The 18812-nt window shown below is 33.6% G+C and overlaps 1 protein-coding gene across 1 annotated transcript in view; it reads right to left on the minus strand.

Moving 5' to 3' along the window:
* Positions 1-18812, minus strand: part of LOC113392050 (kinesin-like protein CG14535) — a 368367-nt gene that overhangs the window by 249811 nt on the left and 99744 nt on the right. Inside the window, exon 4 of the mRNA XM_064215983.1 lies at positions 2113-2477. Within this exon, the coding sequence (XP_064072053.1) occupies positions 2113-2477 (365 nt within the window). The remainder of the gene's footprint in view (positions 1-2112; positions 2478-18812) is intronic.

The following is an 18812-nucleotide window of genomic DNA, read 5'->3' on the forward strand; positions in this document are numbered from 1 at the left end:
TGTAAACTAGGCAAACCATGAAGAAAAAAAATGGCTAAAGAAACCGATCATTCACAATAACAGCACCGATACCCGTGACAAAACAAACGTCTGCTTATTAATATTCATTTCAATTGATTATAATTGTTAATTCATTACGTATTCTAAAATCAAATGTTTAATTGCATTTGTATTAACACAAACAAAACTAATAATGAGATTGGACAATGACGGGATTTGATAGATATTTGTTAATGTATCGCAAACATATTCAATATAGTCGTACATTTAAACGGAATATATAATACGAGTTAAATTTATTCTCCAATAATTACTCAACAATGACTATATTTTATTAACAGCCTGTAATTAATTGCTGCATCGTATGGATGAAACCCTCTCTTCTATTTCCAATACGTATTTGGTTGATACACATGTGGTCAGATGCAGGTTTTTTTCCAATATTTCTTCCTAAAGCGTCGTGCTCGAGATTATTTTTTTTTACATACATTACATTAGCAGCCTGTAAATTTCCCACAGCTGGGCTAAGGCCTCCCTTCCCTTTGAGGAGAAGGTTTGGAGCATATTCCACCACGCTGCTCCAATGCGGGTTGGTGGAATACACATGTGGCAGAATTTCGTTGAAATTAAACACATGCAGGTTTCCTCACGATGTTTTCCTTCACCGTCGAGCACGAGATGATTTATAAACACAAATTAAGCACATGAAAATTCAGTGGTGCCTGCCTGGGTTTGAACCCGAATTCATCGGTGAAGATGCACGCGTTGTAACCACTGGGCCATCTCGGCTCTTCGAGATAATTATAAATACAAAATTAGATTATTATTATTAGTTCTTGCTTAGATTTGAACTCGCAATGTCAGTTAAGATTCACGCGCTCTAACTAATGGACTATCACAACAAGAAAAATGTAAAGTTTTCTAGTATCGGCTTAAGATATCGAATATTTTGGCATGCAAGCTAACTAACATCATTCATCTTTTATACGGATTATATTTCGTACACTAACGATTTTATTTGTTTTAATTTTGAGTATCTTGAATGAAAACATTTTAAAATTCGCCACCATCGTGAAGCTTAGCATAAAGAGATTGACAGAGAATACCCGGGTAGGATTATTCTTACCTGGGTATTCTCTGTATTTAGTACTATTTAGTACGCATACATACCAATGCGTACCAAATATCTTTGATTTCAATTATAATTATTCGTATCTATCAATTGTATAATAATTTTTGTTGAAGTATAATGTTTGTTTATTTAACCTTTCTATTTAAGTAAAAAAAATATGAAGTCTACTAGTGAAAACGGAAATAAAGAGAAAAAAATTAAAATAATAGTTTATGTTAATAGTCCGTTTGATAGGAAAAAAATGTATTTATTGCATTTACAGAATGTGCGAAAATATTAATTGCTTTTTCAGTTGTTACTAAGACTTTTTTTAAATGTGTGTTGGAGATAAATGGGGCATTTACGTATGTCGTATATAAAGATTAATTTCGAATAATATATAATATATTTAATTATGACTATAATATAAGCGAGATGACGTTCGAAGTTCGAATACGGAAAACATTAATTGTGTGTGTGTTTACAATTTATCTCTTGTTCCGCGGTTAAGGAATACATCGTGAGGTTTGAATGTGAATTTCACTACATAAGTAATCACCAACCCCCTGGAGCGTGGCCAACGTGGTGGAATACGCTCCAAACCTTATCCTCAAGAGATCCTTGCACAGTTTACAAGCTAAGCTTTTTATTGGATAAGTAATGTTACATAAATACACCAAAAATAGTTTTGCAATACGAAGAATTCGGTACCGTCCCGTCTCTCGTGTTTATAATACCTCATAACTAACATTTTATCTTTATTCATTTATTTTTCAAATTATAAACCGCGATAACAAAATATCCCGAAATATTTTGTTTACAAAAGTATGGTAACAGAATCTCATTTATGCCTAAAACCTTAGACAAACATATTAACAAAAACTTTGTCATATATAACAAATGTAAAGCGATTAATAACGTAATAAATACTACGTCACACCAACTGCCGCTGATAATAGACACTTAAACATTCAACAAGTAGAGCGTGTAAACAAACGTACCTGACAGCCTGCGGATGTCCGGCTCTCCTTTGGTCGCTCCTGCGTTTCTTACACTCACTGTCCACTCTTTTATCACTATTTTCACGTATTGTATGATATCTTGGTTGGTAACTCTCGAGTTGCGTGTATAAGCGCGCGCGTGGCGCGTCCGTCGGGACCCGCTGCGACATAGAATCCCCGCGACCGTTCTCCGTGGCGGTTCGAGCCACACTGTGGATTCTCTCAGCCACCCCTGGACGACGTTTTTCTTCAAACGCCATCCGAGGCGGCTTCGGCTGCATCAGACTGATCTTTTTCTTCTTAGCCGTAGAGGTCACGTAGAAGTAGTAGCCATTACGATCCAGTTTCGGTGTCGTCGCTTTGACCTGAGAACAAAGATATATTTTAATATTGAGACTTGCTCAACATATGAGTACAATAAATAAGTGAGTTTGGATGCTTGTTGGATTCAATTGGTACTATGTCATAGGATATTTTTATAATTTAAATTTATATATTTAAGAATAGCAGTAATGCCCTTATAAGGATTTACTAATATTCCGATACCCCAATTAAGCTTAAAGCTTGTAGCCAGTAGGACAAGGCTTCACGATCGAACCTGCGACTTTTTACAAACCATTGCATTATCGACGTACTATCGTCCATAATGCAATGGTTTTTACATTTTAATTTATAAATAGCAAAACGAGTGAATAATTTGCTAGGTTTTAGGTAAAAATTGTGTCTGAATTATTTCTTTTGTTTCCATTCAATTCTAGACAGCTCAAGAAGAGAACCGCTTCAAATTCACAAAAAAAAATCAGCGATTTTTTTGCTGTGAACATGCGTCAGTGACAAAAAAAAACCTATAATAGCTTAAGTTGTCAACAAAAAAAATATACATAACGTAGTCAGTGACTTACAGAAAATTTAAAAATCGTTCGCGTTTAAGCTAGGTGGAAATGGTTAAAAATCAATTAAAACATTTAAACACTTTTGAATTAAAATTTTCCAAGGATATTTAAACGTAATGTTAAATCATAGAAGAAGCTAGAAGTTTTCGAAGATGATTGATTGATTAATAAATTACGTATTAATTAGTATAAAATAAGTATCTACTCAGTAGTTTCAGATCTATGTAAACAGTGTTTAAAAGGAGTCGTAAAAATCAACTTATGCAAAGTATCTTATGAACTTCGAGTACCTTTAACTCTTGCAATATGGTAAAGTAAAATGTTCAATTCAATGCTTAAAACCATTATTTTTCTCTCATGAATATAAACTTAGGAACACACTACTATCACTTTGATATTTTTAAAAGTAAAGTTCAAGGAAATTTTTCCACGGAGACAGCTGCCAGGCTTATCTTAAATATTCCATAAATTCTTCCATATTTTGACCCGATAGGGCCGGCCGCTTCGACGTACAACTAAATGATTTCAAGTAGTTTTGATTTTTTCTTGTCTTATTTCACAATTGGTACAGTTTCATTTTGTTTCTTATTTAATTTTAGGACGTTTGTCCATGACGGGTACGTCAGTTCCATTGTTCCTCGTTCCTGTTGTTTAAACATTATTTATTATATATAGCTATTAAATTAACTATTAAAGAATTCTAGGACCATCCTAGCAGATTCTGATAAAGGATCTTATTGAATGCTCTGAACTAATATACTTTAATTAATAACTATGCCAACTTATAATATGTGGCCATCACTGCTCTTAGGAATCCTTCATATCATCAATTCACCACTAAAGTTGGGAACTAATATTTTTCTGGCTCACTCTTATTCTTCAAACCGGAACGCGACAATACTAATTATTGCTGTTAACTGGTATTTACCTGGATGGTACTTACCCAGACGGACTTGCACAAAGCAGTACCACTAAGCAACTACAAAATAACAAACTAAGCTACATGTTAAAATATATATAAGTTAGTAATTTTTTAGCGAGAGTTTGTAGAATGGTATAACAATATTTAACTTGGCGCAAAAATAACTTTGAACGGTTCAATTCAATGAAGTCTGGTGTGGGACGGGGGGTAGACTCTTCTAAAAAAATCTTAAAATTATTTCCTAGTATTGTCATTATTCTCTACCTTACTTAACAGAAAGTCTCCTCATAGTTTCGTAAAGCAACATATAGTAAAGCTATATATTTTTATCTTCCTAAACAAATTTATATAGATGATTGGTTCGTATGTATGTAATTAATACTTGAAAGTGAATTAAATTAATAATAACGACGAAATTTATGAAATTAGTATGAAAATGGCGGAACTATTTGTCAAATCCGTTGCTTTTACTGAAACTGGCGAAGAGATGAAACATGCAAATTGTTGCGGGGAAACAGCTCGAGGCAAAGGGATATCAAAGTAGGGATCGCAACGGAACTACAGTCAGCAACAAAAGTTGATGAACGGAACTAGAATCGTTAAAGCGAGAGACGCATATATGTTGATGCAAAAAAAAATATTTTTGCAACGGTTTAGCCGACGTCGTGTCGTAGCCGCCTGTACGTCGCGTTGTATTGAGCGACCGGTTAGTATTCAGAAAGCTGGAAACGACAGTGATAACATCAACGGTGACATGGCGAATGGTATGAATAAACTTTGGAATTGCTAGTGATGATTCCGATTGAGAACTGGGCCAGTGGGTATACGAATAGTACATTCCCTCTTTAAGTATAATCATAAGACTATTAAAAACTTTAGAGCAAATCAAATCATCAAACACGATGTTGCCTAGAACATCGATCATTACATGAGTGATGTATTATGTTTAGTTATCATTTTCATATTCTACCGCCAAACAGCAACATTTATTTTTAGTATTGTTGTGTTCCAGCTTAAAGGGTGAGTAAGCTAGTTTAAGTACAGGCACGAGGGACATATACGTTACATTAGTTAACAAGGTTGGCGACGCTGTTTATGGGAGATGGATATCACTTATTTTTTTTATAAAATAGGTAATATTCGATACCGAACTAAGCTTTGGCTCCAGGATTTAGATAATGGTATACTTCATACCTAAAATATTCTTCATTAATCCATCAGTTAAATATTAGCCGGAGCCGAGATGGCCCAGTGGTTAGAACGCGTGCATCTTAACCGATGATTTCGGGTTCAAACCCAGGCAGGCAGCACTGAATCTTCATGTGCTTAATTTGTGTTTATAATTCATCTCGTGCTCGGCGGTGAAGGAAAACATCGTGAGGAAACCTGCATGTGTCTAATTTCAACGAAATTCTGCCACGTGTGTATTCCGTCAACCCGCATTGGAGCAGCGTGGTGGAATATGCTCCAAACCTTCTCCTCAAAGGGAGAGGAGGCCTTAAGCCCAGCAGTGGGAAATTTACAGGCTGCTAATGCTAAAAAAAAATATTATGAATCAATGTACCATCGGCGATGTAACTATAGACAAAACGGACATTACATCTTAGTTAACAACAACTTAAACCTAGTATTTATTTATCTGAGTCTCAATTAGTTCCGGATTCATTCGAAATCTTCATCATTATAGGCAAGACTATCAAATCAGTCCATATATAGAAACATATAAGTTACATTAGTTCTGCATTTCTATGGTTATTGATAACATTGGGTATGAAAAACCCAGCGCTACAAAACAATTGTGCGGCTACACAAGGGTTTTATCTGAATACCTCACTGTCAATCGACTGTCGGTATTGTTAACTCGATTCGCTTTTCACCTTTCAAACGTTAGTCGCTTGCACTGTATAGTTTTGTCAATATTTTTTCACTGAAAAACTGGAAAGTTGATTGGCAACCCGATGGAAAAAAATATTGATTGATGAGAAGAACGAAATTGCTCCAGATATCGTTTTGAGTATTTCGATCTCACATAACACATACGTATATGTCTGTAAGATATACTCGGAAATTTTAAGATTTAAGGTAATTTATTTCTCTAAAAGATACAAAATTACTTATCATCGCATCTAGAAGAGCTATTTATTGTTCGGGATTTAATTTAATACTACAATTTACGCCATGTTTTTTTTTATATTACACTATTTCATTTGAGTAGCGTGTTTCGAAGGTTATTCATATTTAATATACAAACTATAGCATGTATTTACCACTAAGAATTTTGTTTTGATGAAGTAAAACTTGTGCCTTATAACGCATATCATAACTCCAACAATTCAACAACACGTTGGCTTTAATCAATATTTTTTTTCATGGCATGGTTGGCGGACGAGCATATGGGCCACCTGATGGTAAGTGGTCACCACCGCCCATAGACAAAGGCGCTGTAAGAAATATTAACGATTCCTTACATCAACTATGCGCCACCAACCTTGGGAACTAAGATGTTACGTCCCTTGTGCCTGTGATTACACTGGCTCACTCACCGTTCTAACCGGAACACAACAATAGAGAGTACTGTTATTTGGCGGTAGAATATCTGATGAGTGGGTGGTACCTACCCAGACGGGCTTACACAAAGCCCTACTATTATTATAATTTAAGTATTATAAATACAAATTTGTCTTAATAATCTTTTCGTCGATGTAATAAAAACATTATTTTTGAGTTCTCGATTGACAAAATAAAAATGTATATTGACAATCCCGTTATGAAACCGGTAAATGTGAGCAAACATTTTTTTCTTATTCTGAAAGGTAAAAATATATTAATATATTTTTACGTGGCGTGATGTATTTCCAGCTTAATTTCTGTGCGTCCTCAGCACAATTTCATTAAATTAGAGATAATACTGTTATGAACGTACAGCAAAAACGTGATTCAATGTGTTTGAGCAATCATTAAAGTTGTTCACAATTTTGTGAAATTATTTTCATTTATGGCTGTTTTTACTGACCTAATTATGTATTCGTTGGAGATATTTCTTTAAACGCAATTAAAGTTAAATTTCACGACAGAATTTGAATGAAAAGGTTCTATATGTAATGCTTGATGGTATTTTTTTACAACAGCTCTAACAGTAGGTACATATATATACTTGTTTACGTCCTTGAGGTTGAGATTTTTTTGTACATTTATTTTCGTTGTTTCCAGCACTTTCTAATTAAGATGAGATGAGAGAGAATCCTTGTCACATTAAGTTCGCTTATAAATCATACATATGTAATATTTAAACACTTTTCAAAAAAGGTTCAATTTACATATTATTTATTATCTTCAAGGAATGCGAAGGGAATGAAAAGTTACTAAAGAGTATGTTATATTATGGGTAGTGTATGTGACATTACACATACTCGCAGAAAAGAAGACAGGATTTTTGCCAGATTTCTAATTTAAATTAAAGTTTTTTTATACGTACCTAATTTAAAACATGTAAAATATTATATTCATTTGTACCATTATAAACAAAATGTCCTATTAAAAAAGGCCATTATAAATTTAATTCAAATATATATTAAATATAATTGAAACCTCAATTTCAAACTTCATATACCTTTCAATTCACATTATCAACAAAATAAAACGATATCTCATATTTTGTAAAACACGTCTTAGTACCAAGACATAAAGTTCAATTTCCTGTATCGATGTGCACAAATCTATCACAATAGTCGTAAGCAAACCACTCACCAGTGGACAGAGTAAGCACAAAGGTAAACTGTCCGGAACCTAATCCTCGAATAGGGAAGAACGCTGAAACCAACTTGGAATAAATAGAGTCAGTTCGGTGGACACTACGTAATATTTGGTAAAACATTTACCGTCAAGTAAATTTAATTCCAAGTACAGTAACTTGGAAATAAATTATTTATTTATCTTCAACGTAATCGGCATATTCAAAAATTATCGTGTAAAAGTTGGAAAAAAGTTCTTGTGCATGTGTGATACACCATTACAGATATATACATTATACGTTGGTTGTGGTTGTACGTTGAATTACCAAAAACCCTATAGATATATATGTATCCTGTAGTAAACATATCAAATACAATAATTACGATGTATGTTACTTTAATTGTTTTACTTTTTTTACTTTAAATAATCTTTTAAAATACGCATTGTAAGTACTAAAAATAACTACTTTTTAGAAAATAGTTATAACGATAATTACTGAACATAATTGGACGGATTTCATTATAAACTTCTTCAAAAACGACCGGTCAGGGCTATTTGTAATCTTAGAACAGGGGACTCCCTTCGGGATGTATTGGTTGAATAGGAATAATGACAGTGTCATAATATTTTTTTATGATATTGGTAGGCGGACGAGCAAATGGGCCACCTGATGGTAAGTGGTCACCACCGCCCATAGACAATGGCGTTGTAAGAAATATTAACCATTCCTTACATCACCAATGCGGGACACAACAATACTGAGTACTGCTGTTTGGCGGTAGAAAATCTGATTAGTAGGAGGTACCTACCCAGACGGGCTTGCACAAAGCCCCACCACCAAGTTAAAAAGGTTATACAATGTTTCTAAAACAATCGTCAATGCTACACATAAATGTTGTAAATGTATTTTTTTTTTACGTTATTGGTGGCAAACGAGCAGGAGGCGCACCTGATGGAAAGTGATTACCACCGCCCATGGACATCTGCAACACCAGGAGGGTTGCAGGTGCGTTGCCGGCCTTTAAGGAATGAGTGCGCTCTTTTCTTGAAGGTTCCCAAGTCGTAAAATATATATTATGTGAAACAGTAAAAATTACTACAACAAGAATTTCAAGTCTAATTACTGCAACAAGATAACGTAATAAACGGCTTAAAGTAAAGAGGTGATTGATTAGTTAAAATGCAGCGGCTGCACTTTCGCTAATGCTTATTTCGCGTGCTGTAACGACATGGAACAATTTAACTAGCAATGCTTCACAGATTTACTTCATTGTTACGACTGAATTTGATTTTTTACAAATTATTCGATGACGTGTAAAATTATTATAATTATGATATCAAATATGAATTATTGGATTAATTTCGTTGGGTTTTGTTTTATAATTTTAATTGGCGTTTCGTGTATTGTATGGCAGCTTAACATTTAATAATTATAATCCTGTGAAATGACGTATACTTGTAAAAGCCTACTCGAATAATTTTGATTTTATATCGATGTTTTATAATATCGATATTTCATAGCGAATTTTAATGCTTCCTTATATTAACTCAAAGAACATATATCAATATCACGCTTGAGCATTATTTTAAATAAAAATGTATTACGTTAATTAAAATAAATCACGCAACATTAAGTAATGAAGCTCGCTAATGATGCGAGGAGCTATTTACACCGAAAGTTTAAGTTTTCAGTTGTGATCGTAGGCTAGTCCGTCGATCCCTGATATGGTTAGCAAGCTCTCTTGGCAACTTTAGTAATTAAACTTAACATACAAATTGTGTATAGACGAAAGACATCAATTTTTTTTTTATGAAGCTGTTTATAATATATTGTTCATTTGGGCGTTTAAATTTGAACGTGAATTATTTATTGCTGTCGGCTGCAGCTACGCTCACGTTTAAAGGGTTAGTCGTCAGGTGTTAGGCTTAAAAAAATAGCCTTATTCCTTATAGTTCAAACTTGCTTCATACCAAATTTCGGTTCAATGGTTTAGCCGTGAAACTAAAAACAGACAGACAGACAGACAGAACTACATTATCATTGTATTTTATAGATAAATTTTCTTAGAGTATTATTTGAGTCAGTTTTTTTCATAAATATTTTTACTATATTTATCATAAAGGATATCGAACCTAGTTTAACAATAATTGCATTCAGCGGTTAAAGTCTCGAGAGCTCAGTAGATAGGGAACATTTGATGGTAGGACTTTGCGCAAACCCTTCTGGGTAGGTACGGGTAGGGAAGGATTTGCAGCTTACCAAACCACGTCGTTATACTGCCAGTATAATTTTTGACTTATTACTCCTTGAACCTTAACCACAGATCATGTAAGTAACAAACTTCAGCTTATAAATCTCTTCATTATTAATTATACAAAGTACAGTACATAAACGATCAAATCCCTTGCTTTGACTTAGACAAACGTTACCAAATAGGCTCTTTTCAACATCAAACGATTTCTCTTTTATTTCACTGTAAATGTAAAGCGATGCGCAAGAATTTAATTAGACATAAGTAGAAGAAAACAAAAGGAACGTTCGAAACAATTCATACTCCCAATTGGATTTATACGCTAACGCATAAACATTTTCAAAGTTATCTATCTGTTATTTAATAAAAACATCAGTGGTTATTGTTTGAGGTGATTAGACTTCGATATGATCTTTGATGTGACCGCTGATGATCGTGTCAAAAATATTTACATAATATACTATACTCTGCTTGTAACTGTAGCACATCAACTTCTATATTATTTAGGCATTTCATCACGAATATATATTGTTAGCGACAAAAATATCACCGGTGTTGTGGTCACGTGTCCTACCGTTATAAAGCTATAAAAGAGCATGACAAAGGGGGGATCGGACACTTTTTCTTGGGCACTCGGAACGTAAAGACGTTGACGAGATTTTTTTTGTAATCCTAATCTTTGATCTATATTTTTGTGTTTATTACAATATAATTGCTAGAACATTTCAGTAAAAGTTTTGTTTGTTGATTTAAAGATATTCTAATAAGAGATTTAATGATTTTGTTTTTATTATTATTTAAGTTTAATTGTTAAATTGATTATAAATAAGAAACCTTTTTATTTGGAGTAGTTTTATTTTTTTTAAATTTAATTATTAGCTTTTTGCTAATAATATATATAGCGGAGATAATTACCTTAATTAGCCATGCTATGAAACGCCTAGCCACTTTCCTAAAGTGTCTAGGCTGTTTATCCAGTTCACTGCGACATATACACAGGCAGGACATGATTTGTCAGGCAACTACTTCGGCCAGTAATTTTAGATCAGACGAGACTCCTTTTTCCTTAAGGGTTTGGTTACTCTATCGAGCTGCTGCAACGCGGGTCGGTGGACACAGATGACAGAACTTCGTTGTTGAAACAGGAGATGAATTGTGAATACAAATTAAACATATGTAAACCCAATTGTACATGCCACGGTTAGAACTCCTCTTTATGATTATATCAGGACAAAATATTTGTGTCTATCCGAATATGACAATATGACGAGTATAGCCATATAGTTAGTCGGACTGGCAAGTCGACCACCTGATGGTTAGTGGTCCCCACTGAACTAGACATTATTATGCCCCTTGTGCTCTAGTTATATTGGCTCACTCACCCTTTACAGGTATGAAGGTACATAATAATACTAAATATTGCTATTTGGCGGTAGAATAAATAATATCTTGTTGATTTCTACCCAGATGGGTAAGCATAAAACTCTACCACCAAGTAAAGTCTTCTATCAATACACTAAACTTGTCTCAAATCATATTTAAAGCAAAATGCGAACTATACCTCATAATAGATTATCACAACCCGAGACACTTTTAACATTTTAGAGACCTCTTAAAATCTTTTCTCTGCCCTTTTGAGCCCTTTGATAAGCTATCTAATGTGCAAATACTAGAAAATGCCTTGAACAGCTTTATTATAAACGAATGCTTAAGATCTCGTTAATGAGTTTTTTTTAGTTCTATAAAGGGCTAAGACACAGCAACACTTGAAACGAATACCATAACTCTTATTTTATTAAATATAAATGTTATTTTGTGACATCAATAAAACTCGGTATATCTTAACGTTATAAGATACAAAATTATATGTGAAGCTATGCTATGTTACAATGCTTGTTGACTTTAGGTAGGATATATTATATAAATTGTATTTCACTGACATAACTTTGTATCTGAAATGTTGGAAAAGTGTAACTACTGAGTTTCTTGTCGGCTCTTCTCAGTAGAATCTACATTCCGAATCGCTGGTAGATTAAATACAATTCTGTACAATGACGATTCCAAAGTGCTTGTAAAAGCCTACTTGAATAAAATATATTTTGTTCAAGTAGGCTTTGTTTGGAGTTGGTAAATCATCACATAATTCTCTTATTAAAATTGACGTTGAGCTTTTAAATAAGCACTTCTCTTCCCCTTGGGTACTCGATAGTGTTGATAAACATCGCACGCTTAACATTCTTCCCTCCCATCCAACTTCTAAATTTCCACCGTTTACATTCTCCTCTATCACTGAATGTGATGTTAAGAAGAACATATTATCCACGTCTTCGAATGCCGTTGGTGCTGACTGCATAAGCCGTAAAATGATTATTCCCATCCTAGACATTATTGCTCCTTCTTTAGTGCACATCCTAAATTACTCCATCACCCGTAGCACATTCCCTGATGCTTGGAAAGATGCTCATATCATACCACTTCCCAAAAAACCTAATCCTATCAACAACTCCGATTACCGACCGATTTCCATTCTTCCGTTTCTTTCCAATATTTTAGAAAAAATTGTTTTCCAACAGTTAAACACTTTCCTCAACAATCCTCATCCTCAAACCTCTCCAATCCGTCTACCGCGCAGGTCATAGTACGGTCTCTGCTCTGGTTAAGGTTACGGATGACATTCGTGCAGCCATGTATAACAAACAACTCACAATTTTGATTCTTTTGGATTTTAGCAACGCATTTAACTGTGTTGATCATGAAATCATTTTGAGTTTGTTAGGTTCTATTAACATATCTCCATCAGTGGTAGATTGGTTTCAAAGTTACCTCAAGGGCCGACGAACATCGGATTCGCCATAATGAGACTTTCTCCTCATGGTGTGATGTCCAGACTGGGGTTCCTCCAGGTGGCGTCTTATCTCCCTTACTCTTTTCAATTTTCATTAATTCTATCACTTTATGCATTTCTTCTCTCTACCATATGTATGCAGACGATATCCAGATTTATCGACATGCAACACTTAAAGATTTTCCTGCAACGATTGATGCTATTCATGACGATCTTGTTTCAATCTCTGAGTGGAGTAAGCGATACGGACTTAACATCAACCCAAGTAAATCGCAGGCAATCATAATTGATAGTCCAGGCATGACCTCGAAGGTAGATTTATTAAATTTACCAGCAGTTGAATACAGAGGCACTACAATACCCTACTACTCCAACGTTAAAGATCTTGGTGTGTATTTAAACCAGACATTATCATGGACATACTTCCCGTTTAATTTCAAATCAGATAAAAAAATAGAAGCTGATTATTTCGGTAAAATTTGATATATAAAGATTATAATAAAATAAGTGTGATTCAAATAAAAAAAAGTGTCATTGCTTTGTTTTTTAATAAATAAACGTACAACCAAACATAAAATCTGTAAAAAACATATTCATTCCGTCTGCTTGGTACATTTTTTCCTTTTCTGATAATTGTAGAATAAATTTATTTTATAGATTAACATTATTAAAAAAAAAAAAGAAATTAATACAAATACTTTGTCCGCCCGTAAGTCCAAATTATTAACCAGAATCATTTATACCGTGTGATTTCAGGCAGAGTGGAACAGTACTACCTATGTAATGTGTAAAAAAACCAATCGAGGTGTAACGATTTCATGCAGTTTCTTCTTCTTGTTTTATCTTATTATTAAACTACGTCGAACACGAATAAACGGAATAAATATTATAGCATATCTTAGCAGTGCACGTGAAGCTTCGTCTCAAAATATGTGAGGTAGCAAGTACATACCCTCAAGGGAGGCATGTTAATGAGAAGATTAGCTCTTCTTACCTCAAGACCTCAGAGGGAGTTTAAGTGGTACAATGTTAGGGCGGGGTAGATCCGGTGAATGATTGAACGAGGTGACATTTATACGGAGTTTGCTGAATTATTTTAAGCACAATTTATAAAAACCAATTGTATTAATTTAATGGTAGCAATCAAATGTTTAAGTGAATCTTATTTGTGTATGAGACATGCTCGGGTAAATGGCTAGTCTATAATGCTGCAGACTGGGTTTGAAGGCAGTACCGCCGAGGTCAGTTAGTCATCATTGGGGTTTTTTTTAGAATGCGTGATTCGGGAAGCACGAAAAGTTTTGGTCTTGCACCTAAACACTCTCCGGTCGTGTCGAATCGCTGTCGATGGGACTAGAGAGATTAGAAGAGCGAATACTATAACATCCTACGCAGTATAATAATCGCTTTCGTGATTGACATAAATCGATTAGTACGACATAATAAGTATGATACTAATTTAGTTGAATAATTGACGAAAAAAATTATTACAGCATTTTTTTTTATATAGTTGGCGCTTGAAGAAATGTTAACCATTCCTTACATTGTCAATGTGCTTCTAGCCTTGGGAACTGAGCTTTTATATCCCTTGTGCCTGTAGTTACACTGGCTCACTAACCCTTCAAACCGTAACACAATATTGCTATTTGGCAGGATACCTGATACTGAGAGACGGTGGTACTGTTGTATATAATAAATAAATAGTAAATAGTTAATTATAAACCGAATATTTTAACGTAATTATACTAGCATACAGATGATATAAAAATTTAAATGAAGTCACACTTGAATGTCAACAAATCCTGCATGAAATAATTCAATTATTTTTAACGAGGTATTTTATGTATGAGTAACGAACAGCCGTATCTAATTATTTTGAGTGTCTGTAACGAGATTAAGCGCGTCAGAAGTGGATCCTGCGACTAACTAGTTTAATAAATAATCAGGTTATAATAAACATTAAATAGGAAACGTGGATTCCGACTCGAAAGTTACAATTTCGATTCCGAGAGGAGAATAAAACATCCTGAGGAAACCTGCAGGTATCATTGTTTCATCATACAACAAAGACGCGTGACATTTTTTTTCGAATTTTGAATTTCGAATTCAATGTCGATTTTGGTATTGATAAATTATTTCATCATTCTGTTTTCCGTTTTTGGACAGAAGTTTTACGCGGATTACAATAGAGTGAACTGGCCAAAATCGTCACGTAAGGAAGAATCGTTGTGCCCTCAAGGCGACCATTTCCTCTATCTCTTTCTATTGCATACAGTTTAATATAACGTTATTTAAACTTTTGTTATTGTTTTAATTAACACGGGATTTTGAATAACAAATAAAAATTAATTTTCCTTCCATTTAATTATTCTAAGACGTTGTTAAATTATTTCATTGTGTCTACACAATATAGCGAAAACGACTTTAAATGTTTTCTTTACACGTTACTAAAATTTAAATTATTTATTTAATCATATTTTATTTTCATATTTTAAATTTCGAATTTCGAATTCAGTGTCGAGTTTATCTTCAGAAATTGTCTAAAAGTACACTGCGTATATTATTTCGAACAAATATTTATTTTTCACTGAAAGCCTTTATAAAGTATTGTAAGCTGAAGTATTGTGTTACAGGCTGTATGAATAATCCGTAATAATGATGCATCGACGTCTAACGCTAAGGGAATGTCCCCACGTTATTTGTCAACGAAATACAAAGGAAACGAGTATTAATCTTCTATTGCTGTGCCGAACCAGCGACCCCTGGAGTGAGGCACCAGATTTTATTCACTGCTGCGCGTCGTGTACACCCTTGTTGTCGACACACGGACGATAAGGACGTAGTAAAAATCTATATATTATATATCATCTGTTTTATTTACTATTAAGCATTGTGTACTATTAAAATTTTAATTAAAATAAAACCTAATGCATAAATATTATATACAAATTCTGTCAAATTGTTAACCTCCTATTTTTTGCCCGCGGTTAAAAATGATTTTGGAGACGAACTAGTATTATAGTAAGGTTCAAAAACCCGTCAAAGAACTCCTGTATGCTAAAGTTTATAATCATATTAAAGACATCATAGATGATGAGCCGAGATGGCCCAGTGAGCCGAGATGGCCCAGTGGTTAGAACGCGTGCATCTTAACCGATGATTTCGGGTTCAAACCCAGGCAGGCACCACTGAGTTTTCATGTGCTTAATTTGTGTTTATAATTCATCTCGTGCTCGGCGGTGAAGGAAAACATCGTGAGGAAACCTACATGTGTCTAATTTCAACGAAATTCTGCCACATGTGTATTCCACCAACCCGCATTGGAGCAGCGTGGTGGAATATGCTCCATACCTTCTCCTCAGCGGGAGAGGAGGCCTTAGCCCAGCAGTGGGAAATTTACAGGCTGATTATGTTATGTTATGTTAGATGATATCACGCCTTGGGAATGAAAAGATCGACTCGAGGTCGTTTAAAAAATATATAAATAACTCACAAAAACACTTCTTTTAACAAAAAAAAACACCGCTGATATTCTTCCACCGATAAAACAAAGACAGTGTAATGCTCGTATAAAGATATTTGGTTTTGAATTTGAATTTGTATAAGTAAATAATATGTTTTTTAATATCTAAAGTGATTTAAAATTCATACATTTTTCACATATTACATATATGTAAAGATAGTTCTTTCTTTATTATAGTAATAATCTTGGTATTTAATTGTAAAAATGGACAAAACAATCGTTCGAATTATTAGCATTCGTGATTGGAAAGCAACCGTGACAAGGCTGACGCGATTTATCAAAATTTACATTTTTCACAGCCGTATTTAACCTTTCGTAAGAAACGAACCTACCCTCTGTCCTTTCTCAACTGCAATTTTTAAGTGATTTCTTTTATTACGCAGTACGGACATGAAAAATAGAGTGTGAAAAATCCATAGTGAAAAGTGCATTTTTACTGACACGCTTTATGTGGTAATGAAAGGTGACTGGTGTAAACACTTCCCTTGGTCGCCTGGTCAAAGAACAAATTTTAAATGATTACATTAATACGTCCAATAAACTGCTTCATGAACAGGTTCCTATATTTTATGAATGGCTTATTAAACATTAGCACCAGATCGTTTTTGGGTAAGGAGTAATGAACCCTCGTCGTTCCTACGTGACGCATTGGCACACGACTCCAAAACATACTTGTACGAAACATTTCTGATGTCCATATATGCTCTTGAATTCACAAACGAATCTTTTTTTTTACAATTTTTGCCACAATATATATTATATTTAAAAAAGTAGGAAATTTTTAAACGGCTGACTAAATATTGCTTTGATAATTTTTTCGGTCCAATATTTGATCCAATTCAGTAAAAGATTTCGTCAAAGATTAAGTTTGATGCGAATGTATCTTATAATTCTGATGAATACCTTATAATACTGATTGTTAATAGATTGTACAAAGCGAATAATGTATTGACAATGCCCCGTCTACCTAAGGCTTCTTCTCTAACACTCGCAGAGCAGTTTTATGAGCAATTTGATAGAAGCGGTGAGAGTCGCAATCTATGTTAGCTTTTATGAGCTTTCGAAAATGTTATGATAGATTTAACGATAATATCAGCTTGTAAAGGTCGTTTTACTGTAATTATTTCATACCTTGAGCAAGATTGTAATGTTGGAACAAATGAAAGGGTTCGAAGTTTTAAGAAGTTTGTAAAACGATTTCCTTTAGTAGGTAAACAAAATTATATTTGGAACATGCTATTGTTTACTTATAATTTACACTAGTATTAATATTATCAAATCAAATACACTTTGTGTATTTAAAAAAAAAAATATAATTCAAAAATATCTATATACGAAAGCGATCTCCTTCAGGCAACTTGGTCATAGGACGCAATGTAGTAACAATATAAATGTGCACACTACTATAGGATTGATTAAATATATACAGTAAACGCACACAGTTGAGTTATGTTCGTACTTGCCAAATATCTTAGTGTGCGTGATTTGACTAAAGTAAGAATTAAGACAGCCAAAAACTAATACAAATTAGATTCTATTTACTAAAGACGCGTCGTATTAAGGAACAGATCTTTAACTATGTTATATGCATATATATATATATATATATATATATATTAACAGACATAATATATACGTTTAACTATTAATATTTATAACGTAAAATATGTACATATTCAAAGCTGATTTGTACTGTCTATGCTACTAAAGAACATTTCTCTCTTTGTGGTCCCAAGTTACGTTCAACATTATTGTAGGAATGTTAGGGATGCTTGGCTTTTCACGTCTACAAAGCAACATTCTTAAGCTGGTTTAAAAATACAAAGACGAAATTTGATACAGCGGTTTTTAAAATCGTTGTCTTTTGTATTTACGAATTTAGGTAAAACATTCTAACGAGGGGGGGATTTATAAAATATATGTAATTTTTTTTTTTTTATTACAACTCAACTACGGCTTAGGATTTGTATGCCTTTCTTCACTTTGATTTAAGGATATTATTTTTACATTTTTGATGTGTATATACATATAAACAAACAAACATACTTTATCCTATATATAAATATAATTAACATAAAAACAACACATAACTCTCATATTATTATAGTGTATAGTTTTAGTACAGACAGAAAAAACATTCAAAAGATAAGTAAATAATAATGTTATTGTAACAATTCCCCTACTCTTACAAATCTCAATAACGTGGTCGACATATCAACACCCTAATCTCCCTCTTCACGAACTAATCACGTGGTGTTCAATCAATTATAGACAGTTTTTATGCTGAGTCGTTCTGCTAATGCTGACGCTACACACGCAATGAAGTACTACGTCACATAGAAATAAAATTTGCAATGTTTGAGATTACATTTGTATAATTTCTATTGCATTTTGTTAGTTCGAGTGTATAAAATTAGAAATTGTCAATTAGTTTGCGCGAATATGTGTCACTTACTCGTGAGAATAATATTTAAAGTAAATGTTGTCGTTTACCCTCAAAAATCGTTTAATACTGATTATCAGTGAAAAATGA

This window comes from Vanessa tameamea, chromosome 10, assembly GCF_037043105.1.
Source record: "Vanessa tameamea isolate UH-Manoa-2023 chromosome 10, ilVanTame1 primary haplotype, whole genome shotgun sequence".
Lineage (NCBI taxonomy): Eukaryota > Metazoa > Arthropoda > Insecta > Lepidoptera > Nymphalidae > Vanessa > Vanessa tameamea.